We start from the raw sequence: 10,385 nt of genomic DNA on the forward strand, positions 1-10,385 counted from the left end.
TTAAGTCCGAGGTAAACCTGTCAAAAAATAACAGACCTGGGCCTGACGGAAGGAGGATAATAAAGAGTAGTCAAAACATCGAAGATCCCTTGGAGGGACAAAGCTCGAAACAGATGAGGGCTGACAGGGCGGCCCACGAAAGGTCCCCGTCAACAGCTACAGAGGCACAGGCAAAATCCGAACATTTCCTCACTCGCAGTCCACCCCAGAAGGACACTCAGGCAACGCTAGAAGGACCCCGTCGCAGTGCACGTGTTGCAGAGCGTCGAGATGCCTCCATGAAAGTTGTTAAAGTCATCTCCCAGCCAAAATCACTCTCAAAATCGGAAGCAACCTCAGCACAACCGCAGGCGTCTCACTCGCAAATCAAGAGCACGAAAGCTCCCGTGGCGAGGAGACAACCGCAGACGTCTCACTCGCCAAATAAGAGCGCGAAAGCTCCCGTGGCGAGGAGACAACCGCCAAGCAATAGTTCAGGTGGTATAGCTAAACCTACAGGGAAGGCACAGCGGCGGCGTCGAAAGCGACCGCGGGGTTGGTGAGGTATCATGAATTTGAGCTAAGCGAATAATAGATTTGTGAAGTCGTCCGTCGTTGGAGTACACACATTCCCAGCCAATATGATGGCCAGCGCGTTTGGGAATAGCTCGCAGAACGGCTTCAAGACGCTTTCGCTTCTTGACCTTCGCAATCAGGATGCGAATCAGTATCATTGATGTGGGAGCTATGCCAGTGTCGCGTTCCTCGTACTCCAAGACCGACGGAGCTGTTCCGTCACTGGGTCTTATAACGTCGAACACGGGGTGACCGCACGCAAACCCCTGCCAACCGCACAGCCAGGGCCCGCTTATCATTACCTAACCAGGCTAGACTGGTTAGGGTCACACCCTAGCGGAAGATCATTATTCCAGGCGTCCTCTAGTAATTTTAAGTCTCTAACTGGCTCCTTGGTCTTAAGGGCGTGTTAGCCTCAAGGGCTACACGGTCTGCGCCAAGAATTCTGTCGACCAAGCCATTATCAGTGAGTTTCACGGAGCTGCGGGCCTTGAGGCCTTCCACAGACACTCCTTGAGGTAAACCATCCCGAAAGAAAACAAAAGTTGGCATCGCTGAGACGTTGTACCGCTGGGAAGCGGTTTTGACATGGTCGACATTAACCTTGACGAAGGCAAGCTGACCAGTTGAGGAGTGTTCTTCCGCTAATTTGGAGAAAATAGGCGCGATTGCCCGACACGGGGGACACCAGTCGGCATAAAAGTCAACTGCCACACATTTGGTAGTAGATAGTACAGCATCTAGTTCGGCAGCGTCGCTTATTTTGACGACTTTTTCTGACGTCTCAGGAATGGGTGCGCGGTTTTGAAGTATGCCCTATGGTACCGGTCAGTCACACTGACAAGTCTCTGCCAACTTTGGTGCGTTGGAGAGGAGATGTTGACGGTCAAACGACGACAAAAACGAGGCTGTGGCTGACCACGACCAATAATTTTCAAGAGCAACTGAAAGTAAACTCACGGGCCAGATGAAAAGAATCGCAGCTATCGCCAAAAGAACCCATGATAGAGTCTCCATTCTTTATGCAATGGTCTGGTCGATCGGGAACAGCAGACGCGTGGCGGCAGTTGTTAATATTGGGAGGTGCAGCATGGGCTGACCACAAAGAGTCAAAGGAGTCAAATGTGCCACAGCACGTGACCATATACAACAAAGCTGACTCTTCAACAATATCGGTGCCTAATAATAATGAATCGGCGGCTTCAGCAGAGCTGCTGCCCAATCGAACATATATTTATTGCATCTATCAATCGATAGACAGGCGGATGCGATCAAAATTACCCCCTCTCAACGGACGAATGGTTTTTTCTGCACTAGTCTGACCAGCAAACAACAAGTCATCTCCATCACCCTGAATCCAAGAAGCGCAAAATGCCGGTCAGTATTATACTCCAGGCGTGTTTCAGGATTTTGGAGCAGAGCTTTAACCTGTCAAACATTTGATCAGGATCCTTGCCAGGTCGGGACGCAGCTCAATTATTGCGGTGCGCTCTGGACAGTAACTGCTGTTATAGCAGGAGCGGGTTTCGATGAACTCTGGGCCGTCATCAAAGACGGTTTTGGACACCAGCAGACAATTCCAATGTCCACTGTAGAAGCACACGGGGCTTAAGAAGCTCCTTAAAGAAGCTGGCTGAAAGCGTGGGACCAGTCGACGTGGGCTTTCTGTATACCTTGAGCTGATAGTAAGACTGGAATCAGGAAGACGAGGAGTGAATGAAATGAATTGATGATTTAGCACTAGGAATGACAACCGATGCTTAGCCATTTTTTATAGTGAACAAGATGATGCATGCACTGCGCCTGACAACATGCCTCTGGCCTTGACCAGGCTAGGCTGGGTAGGTACCGTTCGATACCGAATCTCTCATCACCAAGTCATTGGACACTCTTTCTCACGCGCTGCCAGGTTGTAGAATTGAGTCGCCCGTATTCACAGTTTCCACTCGACGTCCGTTATATTCTTCGCGCAAGGTTGAGGTTTCCAGTGGGCTGTCCGACCATCGTGTTGCCAACGATGCCCAGTCGCACAATCTCCGACACTCAGCAATTCGAGTAACATATCCCACATGAGATAACACTATGTAACGAATAATAAGGAGACTCAAGTAATTTCAATGGGTTCCAAAAAAGAAAAAATAAGTAAGTTGTATCAAAGGTGATTTGTTACCCTACAGATGTGTACGCTTACATAATCACCTATACCATCGCCTCTTTGCACCGAGCCACTCACTCACATCAACAAATCCAGGCGATATCGTGATAGTCATCATTTGTGCCGCCCTATCGGCTCAAATTTGCAAATTTTATCCACTTTGAGGTCACTAAGCCCTGATACACTCAGAGAGGGAACATAGAGTGCAATTGGAGCAGATATGGGTCTGTAGGTCTGACAATTCTGACAACAGACCAAGAGCGAGCGAGGTTGATCGAGGTACGTGACCCAGCGCAGAAGCACCAAATTCATCTTGCCTCACCCCAAAATGCGTGCAACTCATTTTTTTCTTCCTCAACTTCATTTTGGATCTCATTTCTCCCGGCAAGACATGCTATGACTGTGAAAAACTACCGAGCGGCTGCAGCGGACATCGATGGGGCTTTCCGTTTGCTGGCCGTTGGTGGCCAGGGCCGAACCCTTATTAAGCCCCAACCTTTCACCAAACTCATCCAAAATGTCAGATTCTAATCGGATGGGGAATATAGAGAGAATATCATGTTGGAAGACACGGTTATTGTCGCCGAGGTGGGACCAGGAGAAAGTAAGCGGCTGGAGCAGCTCGCTCACGCTCCTGAGCCTGAGCCAGCAACCGAGCCAGCAACCGAGCCAGGTCCCGAACCAGCACCCGAACCAGCACCCGAGCCAGCGCCTGAACCAAAGCCAAACTCGGCTGCAACGACATTCAAGCCGACAAGTGATGCTCCAGAGTTTTCATGGTTGTGAGTTTTAAGAACTCTGGCCCCGGAATTGTTCGTCCTGACGTCGAATAGAAAACCTCACCCGATCTTTGTCATCCTACTGGTCGGCCCGGATGAGCAGCCCTTTGGATTGCCGAAGGACTTCTTGTGTTTTCGAAGCGGCTATTACAGAAGATACTTTGCCGAGCACAAAGATGAAGAGAAGCTGGAGCATATTGTCAGGCTTCCCGATACGTCCGTGCAGGTATTTGGACTGGCGCAATATTTTCTTTTTACAGGGGACGTTATTGCCGACCTGAGAGCAACGCCGTCCTACGAAGCCCTGGTGAATCTTTGGAACCTGGGATACAAACTAGAGATCGAGGGGTTGTGCGACCGGGCTCTGGATGCAATGACAGAATGCAGGAAGATTACATCCCGAATTCCTTCGACGCCGCTGCTGGTGCAAGTCTGGAAAGAAGCTCCCGATGGCTCGGCAATCAGGCAGCTTCTGCTCTCGTGGACGGCTGAGTATATGAGATCATCGGCCGCAAGGGCAGAATTTGCCAAGTCGCTGCCGCAAGAGGTGCTGAGCGAGCTGGTCGTTGCCATGAGCTCATTCGAGCGCAACAGCCTCGGTGATCGATCCCAGGCGGCAGCGTCCCGGAAGAATATACACTATCTGGAAGCGGCGGACGATGAAGACGCTCTCACCGGTGCCAAGCGGAGCAGACGCGTGATTGCTGTGCCGGCGCAGCCCGCGACCATTGTGCGCGCCGACTCGGCATCCTCCCCCAAGAACCGGACGCCGCTGCCCAAGCCGCCAAAGAGGCGCTCCGTGGCGGCCCTGCTCGAGGGCCGCACCTTTTCCACGGCGTCCAAGCTGGACTTTTGCGCGGACCTGCTGACGCGCATGCTGTCGGGGCCGGGCTTCTGGACGCGCCTGGTTGGCCCGTTCCGCGACGCCGTCGAGCCGGAGGAGGACGGCGTGCCAGACTACCTGGAGAAGGTGAAGCGGCCGATGGACCTGATGACAATCAAGGCCAAGATGGACGCCAAGGCGTACAAGGACGACGAGGCGTTTGCGGCCGACGTGCGGCAAATCTTTGAAAACTGCTTCACGTACTGGAAGGCGGGCCAGCCCATGTACGAGGCCGGGGAGCGGCTGCAGCGGACGTTCGAGGACAAGTACTCTCACATGAACAAGTGGATTGCCAAAATGGGAGGAGATGATGGGGAGTGAGGCTGGGAGGGGAGCTGACTTGGAGGTAGTGGTATGTGGTATGGAATTTGCTGCTTCGAGTTGCAGTTTGTAACATGTCTTGATGTGATTGAACTGGGTGCATGAGCGCCAGGTATTATTTGTTCGAATGTTTTTTTTTTGTTTTACAAGCTCCAGAATTAACATGGCTGTAGCAGAAAAACCTGCCTGTAAAGAGCCACCTTTTTATTGCAGCTGAAGAGAGGCAATCTACGTGCTGCACAGCTGGTTCGTCTCATTTGCCTTTCTTGTTTTCTTCCTCTTTTCCCTTTTTCTGCTGTGCCATTAACAAGGGACTGAAAGTCGGCTACATCAAACGATACGATGCTGCGCACCGCCCAGGTTGGCTGGCGCATCGTGGGGGAAATTGGCTTTGGTGCTGGGCGGTTACGGCCGCCCAATCTATGGCCTCGAACAAGAGGGACTCGTGATGTGCGGCATAGACGATGGCGCCCCCGAAACAATCTATATTTTATTGGCAGGGAGTAAGCAGCAAGCTTGTTGTCTTTTTCGTATTGGTAGAACCAAAATTGCCCATACTATTTATCAGGTAACTAAAGTGGCAGTCGGGTCTTGGGATCTTTGGACAAGGGCATCGTGAGACACGCCACGCGTTGAACAATACAAAGGAAGAATGTTGCAACAGGGCGCATTTTATTCAAGACAGTTTTACACCTTCCTTGCCTTTGTTCCAAAGTATGTAAATTACCAAAACTTGCGAGTTTGCAACGCCACCACAGAGTCCAGCAGCGATGACCTGCCACTGCCATTGTGGTCGCTCCCTTGCCTGAGAAGACTCTGGACCTGGTTCTACAAACTATGTACTATTATGCCATACTCGTGTAGCTACTGGACCGATAGGATTCTTTGGGGAGGCTTGTTCTCAAATTCTCCATGCTGGTTCTGGAGGGGTTCTTCGGCACTTCATTACCGGCTGAGGTCGCAGCACCAGGTGGCTGGGTCGTGTTTGACGATGATGTATCATCGCCAGCGCCACTTCCATGTTTACCTTTCTGCTTAGTTTTTTCTTCTTCTTTAAAGACTATTGCGCACTTTTCCTCACCGCACCGAGTTTCGAGATGACTCGTAGTGGGGGCTTGGCTTGGAGATGTACTTGGGCCGTCAACACACTTGTACAACAGTAATTACGGCTTGGAAAATTCTGACAACAAAGCAGTAGCACAAAAGCACAAATGTCAATGTGAGCGAATTCAGGTGAGACATATCCCGCGACATGCGAAGCGAACAATAGACCGACAGAGTGCATGTCAACACAGGACTTATTACTCATACACAGGCACAAAAATGCGTCTTTTTCTCTCTGCAAGTCAACCGGTAAAAGCCCGAAGGTGGGCAAAAGCAGAATTTTACCAATCCTAGCCGGTGTATCAGACACTAGCTCCGGGTCGGGCACGGGACGGGTGCTTTGTTTCGTCTTCTCGGCTCAGCTGTCAATGGCCGCTTGTACACTACCGTGTTCTAGATTTGTGACAACGCATTCGGTTGAGGGAAAAGGCGGCAAAGCGAGACTGGGTGGGTATCGACAGAGCGAAAGAATGGCCTTGAAGATAACGAGGGTCGGTGAGGGGCAAACACCAGGTTTTGGAACGACAGATGTATCGGGTAACTAGGTAGGTGCGCATGAACATGTGAAACGAAACGGGCGTCAAGTCGGGTACCAATGCGCATGCCAATGCGCGGTGGAAGATGCTGGAGTTGTTTACTCGGTATGAGAATGGCTAAGTAGCGGTAAAAGGACCAGAGTGCGACTTTTCAAGAGGAGCCTGGGACGAAATCCAGATGTGCGTGGTGTTGAGAAGCCTGCGACAAGTTGAGTGAGGAAGGAACAAAGTGGCGCAAACGAACAATCAACGGCGGCCGAACAACAATATGAAAACGGGCGCACATAACTAGGTACCTACCTAGGTACCTATGTTAGTAGTCAACGTTAGTACCACAGGCCTGGAGCTCAGGGCGTGGTGTTGAGAAATTTGCAGCAACACCATACCGCCAGGCAGTAAAGAGGTAATAATAATTCAAGTACCGCGTTCTCGTCAAGTGGAGCGCATGCATGAGCTGGCAAGAGGGCCAAAGAGCTAAATAGGCTTGGCTCTGTGGCCAAGCTTTTGGCGCCGACGAGTGGAGGCGAGTGATTCGATTTTGAGAATTTTAAGAGGCAAGCCATTCTCTTTGGGCCAAAACGGACGTTGCGGTGTCTTGTGACTGGTTGACGGGTCAGGAGCCTGCAAAAAAATAAAAAATAAAAATAAAAGAGGCAGAGTCTGTTAGCAAATGCAGGTACCAGAAGACGTCCAGCGCCCTGGTTGGCTTGACGACACTAACAAGGGCGGCATGCTCACTTTCAGGAACAGGGCTAGCGTCGGCTAGCCCCATAAAGAGGGCTGCTTCTGGCCAATGATCACGGTGCTTTATGCGTGGCTGGCGGGTCTCGGGAAATGAGTAGGACCCATCCATGGTTCGGGCAAACAGGAAAAAAAGGCTGAAAGGGAGGGCTTCCATTTACTCATCGTGGCCCGACCGCACGAGACAATGGTCAATGAAGTCTGACAGAACGAGGGGCTGGCAAACTGTACCTAACTAACCAGTCAACAGTGCAGTTCCGGAAACACATGACTAGCTGGCCACAGCCACAAGAGACTTCTAGTACTGTCGCACGGTATCAAGTCCCGATTCACAGTAACAAACGCGAGCCGGTACGGAGCGACCAGATTTCTTTCAGAGCGCGGCACAAGTACTGGCGACTTGCGCGAATTATGCAAGCTCCACGACGAGTCACGAGCGAGCTTCACATTTTTTGTGCATTTCTACCTGGTTTATGAGATCAGTTGAGACTCGAGAGTGGGATCGTCGCCAACTCCAGTCCAGTAACCACTTGGGCGCAACTCTGTGACGGAATGGCGTTCTGCTTCAAGGCAGGTACGGATACGGAGACATTGGATGCATTCGTAAGCGACTGCCTGAATGGCGGAGGCGGCAATCCACGCGATTGAGATGCACCCAACTGATGGACGATGTGATGGAAGAAGAAACGGCTGGCTGGATTTGCGAGTGTTGTACGGAGGACAACCCGTCCTGGTGATGCGGTGTACAATGCTGCCTGTCCGCCCTGTGGAACCCCTAGAACTCTTCATGTCTCCAGTGCCATGACCCCGTTTGTCCGTCTCGTCGTCTTGGTATTTTTTGGTATTTTTGGTATACAAATTAATTGTAATTAGGTACTTACTTTGCAGCCGTGGTGGAGCACTGGTTTGAGTGGCTCTGACAGCCCCTCCAGAAATGGACGGTCGCCGGGATGGCCCTCAGGCACCCTGCACACCCTGCACACTTGTACACAAGGGGAAATTGCCTGCCCAGGTACCACCCCCCAGTCCTCCACCCAAATCTGAGGCACCCCAAAAACGCCCATATACACATCTCACCCGCCCGTTTGCTTCGCCTCCCCTTCCTTTTCCACCCACATCACCAAACCTTCGTTCGTCCAGTCCATCGCCTTTGAGCGGCTACACAGCCTTTTCGCGTCTCTTCAGACTTCGCAAAGAGTATTTCCAATACTCGTTCCACTCCTTCATCAAACCTTGCACACGGCTGTGTTAGCTTTACCGCTTCTCTCTCTCTCTCTATACGCACTCGTGCGCTTCGATTCGCAGTCAATTACACCAAAATCAACTCCATCAGCTTACTTCAAGATGCACTTTTCCACCATCGCTACCGTCGCCACCATGGCCGCCGTTGCTGCCGCCGAGGCTCAGCCCTACCGCCTCGCCGTCATGCCCGGCTTGAGCCTCATGCGCCGCTCCACCGTTGGTTACAACCCCGAGACCACCAAGTGCGGTGCCGGCAACACCTGCGCTGAGGCCTGCGGCTCTGGCTTCGCCGACTGCCCTTCCAAGGACGGCGTCTCTCACTGCTACAACCCTGGTGCCAAGCAGAGCTGCTGCCAGGACGGCTCTGGTAGTACGTGAAACCTCGAATCTACGGCCCGGCAGCGGATATCGCATGTCGCGCCAAACCTTGAACCCAACAGATTTTACTAACCAGCAACCACAGACTCTTGCGACGACGGTTACTACTGCACCCACGACCACCAGGCCCAAACCTGGTGCTGCCCCAACAACCTGGATCTCGCTGCTTGCGCCGCCGCCTTCAGCGTTTCCGGTGGTCTTGAGGCTGCTACTGCCACTCCTACTCCTACTCCTACGCCTACTCCTACGCCCACTCCTTCGCCCAAGCCTACGTCTACGTCTACGCCTACTCCTAGCTCTGCTCCCGCCAAGAATACCACTACCGTCGCCAGCACCACGACCCCGGCTATCATCACCGAGACGATTGACCTGACCACCACCATCTGCCCCTCGGCTTCGGGCACTGGCCATCCCATCTACCCCGGCAAGAACACCACCGTTATTGTTCCCGTCATCCCTACTGGCGCGCACACCAGCCCTGCTGTCCTCCCTCCCGGCACCAACGCCGCTGCCGCCACTAGCTTCAGCGCTCTTCTTCTCGTTGCCGCCGGTGCCATTGCTCTTCTGTAAATGGAACGACAGCTCCGATAAAGGAAAGAAAATTAGAGCTCCTCGACATGTGGAGGCGTTGTTTCCCCTGGTGGTTTTCGGCACGTTTCGTGCGCAGCGCAACCACAAGTTTACGAGTTTCATGACAACACAGCGCAGCTACAACACGGCGGGCGTGGCCATCTGTCTTTCACCGTTTGCTCTATCGAAGACTTGACCTGGTGCTGGGTGTTCTTGGCTTCTTCCAATTTGGATTTTGGCTTCTCGTTTCCCCTTTTATTTAAGTGCGATGATTCCCCTTCTATTTAGCGACTCTTTTATCGGAGTTGCACGGTTTGGTGTAACCTTTTTTTAGTTTTTTATTTTCTGGACGAATATCGAGAATTTGCATTTTTGGAGGATGTAAAGACAGATTTAGGAGAGAGGAAGCGTCGAGCGTGGATGTAGGCGCTCGGCATCCGTATATTATTACCTCGAAGACATACGTTATTCTACAACCTGTGCCTCTCTCTCCTGTGTTTTCCATTGGCCTCATGCTTTACCTCGGGTAGTTGATTCAGAGACGTATGTGTCGTTTTCAGAGCAAACGAGTTTCCCAGCGCCAATAACATTTTCACATTGCAATTGAATACGGATTTCCAGCCTTACACACCCCCCCCCGTTTGGACCCCGTAACCATAAACTGCCGTTTTGGGCCGCCACTTCGCTAATCAACCCTGGATCCTGCACGGCGCGTACATCATTACTGCTACAATTACTTACAATTCTAACATCTACTTCCTTGCGCGTTTCTTTCCCGTATTACTCTTCCATCTGATAATACTGTAGTTGTCTCTATTCATTGTCCGGTCGCACGAACGAGAGCTACCAACTGCTCCACCGACCAGCCAGACTTGACGCGAAAGAAAATGACAGAGGCATGTCTTTTTTTCTTTTCCACCTCTCAAAAGTAAATGATTTTCCTATCCTGGTCCCTTTTCACATTCCAGTCATCACACTTGAGCTAGATCTTGACAACAAACGATCGATATTACCACCACACACGCGAAAAAGAACGACTGGAATGCCACGCGATCTATCCACAACCGATTTCGAGGCGCAGCTCAAGATGCACCTTGGGGAGGAAAAAAAGAATCGGCACG

At 51.7% G+C, this 10,385-nt stretch overlaps 4 protein-coding genes across 4 annotated transcripts; 2 read left to right on the forward strand and 2 right to left on the reverse strand.

Moving 5' to 3' along the window:
* Positions 1 to 473: 473 nt before the first annotated feature.
* CCM_04069 (thioredoxin I) lies at positions 474 to 1,572 on the reverse strand (the record flags this gene model as incomplete). Its single annotated transcript, XM_006669217.1, has 3 exons — positions 474 to 857; positions 982 to 1,371; positions 1,516 to 1,572. The coding sequence occupies 3 exons, from the start codon at positions 1,570 to 1,572 to the stop codon at positions 474 to 476; spliced, it is 831 nt and encodes a 276-aa protein (XP_006669280.1).
* Positions 1,573 to 3,268: 1,696 nt separating this feature from the next.
* On the forward strand, positions 3,269 to 4,693 carry CCM_04070 (transcription regulator BDF1, putative; the record flags this gene model as incomplete). Its single annotated transcript, XM_006669218.1, has 2 exons — positions 3,269 to 3,492; positions 3,544 to 4,693. 2 exons carry the CDS (start codon positions 3,269 to 3,271, stop codon positions 4,691 to 4,693), a joined length of 1,374 nt encoding a protein of 457 aa, XP_006669281.1.
* An 845-nt stretch (positions 4,694 to 5,538) lies between these two features.
* CCM_04071 (uncharacterized protein) lies at positions 5,539 to 7,186 on the reverse strand (the record flags this gene model as incomplete). Its single annotated transcript, XM_006669219.1, has 4 exons — positions 5,539 to 5,807; positions 6,185 to 6,338; positions 6,756 to 6,954; positions 7,014 to 7,186. The coding sequence occupies 4 exons, from the start codon at positions 7,184 to 7,186 to the stop codon at positions 5,539 to 5,541; spliced, it is 795 nt and encodes a 264-aa protein (XP_006669282.1).
* Positions 7,187 to 8,418: 1,232 nt separating this feature from the next.
* On the forward strand, positions 8,419 to 9,264 carry CCM_04072 (uncharacterized protein; the record flags this gene model as incomplete). Its single annotated transcript, XM_006669220.1, has 2 exons — positions 8,419 to 8,686; positions 8,780 to 9,264. 2 exons carry the CDS (start codon positions 8,419 to 8,421, stop codon positions 9,262 to 9,264), a joined length of 753 nt encoding a protein of 250 aa, XP_006669283.1.
* Positions 9,265 to 10,385: the final 1,121 nt, after the last annotated feature.

The sequence above is a fragment of the Cordyceps militaris genome (assembly GCF_000225605.1).
Source record: "Cordyceps militaris CM01 unplaced genomic scaffold CCM_S00003, whole genome shotgun sequence".
In the NCBI taxonomy this organism is placed as follows: Eukaryota; Fungi; Ascomycota; class Sordariomycetes; order Hypocreales; family Cordycipitaceae; genus Cordyceps; species Cordyceps militaris.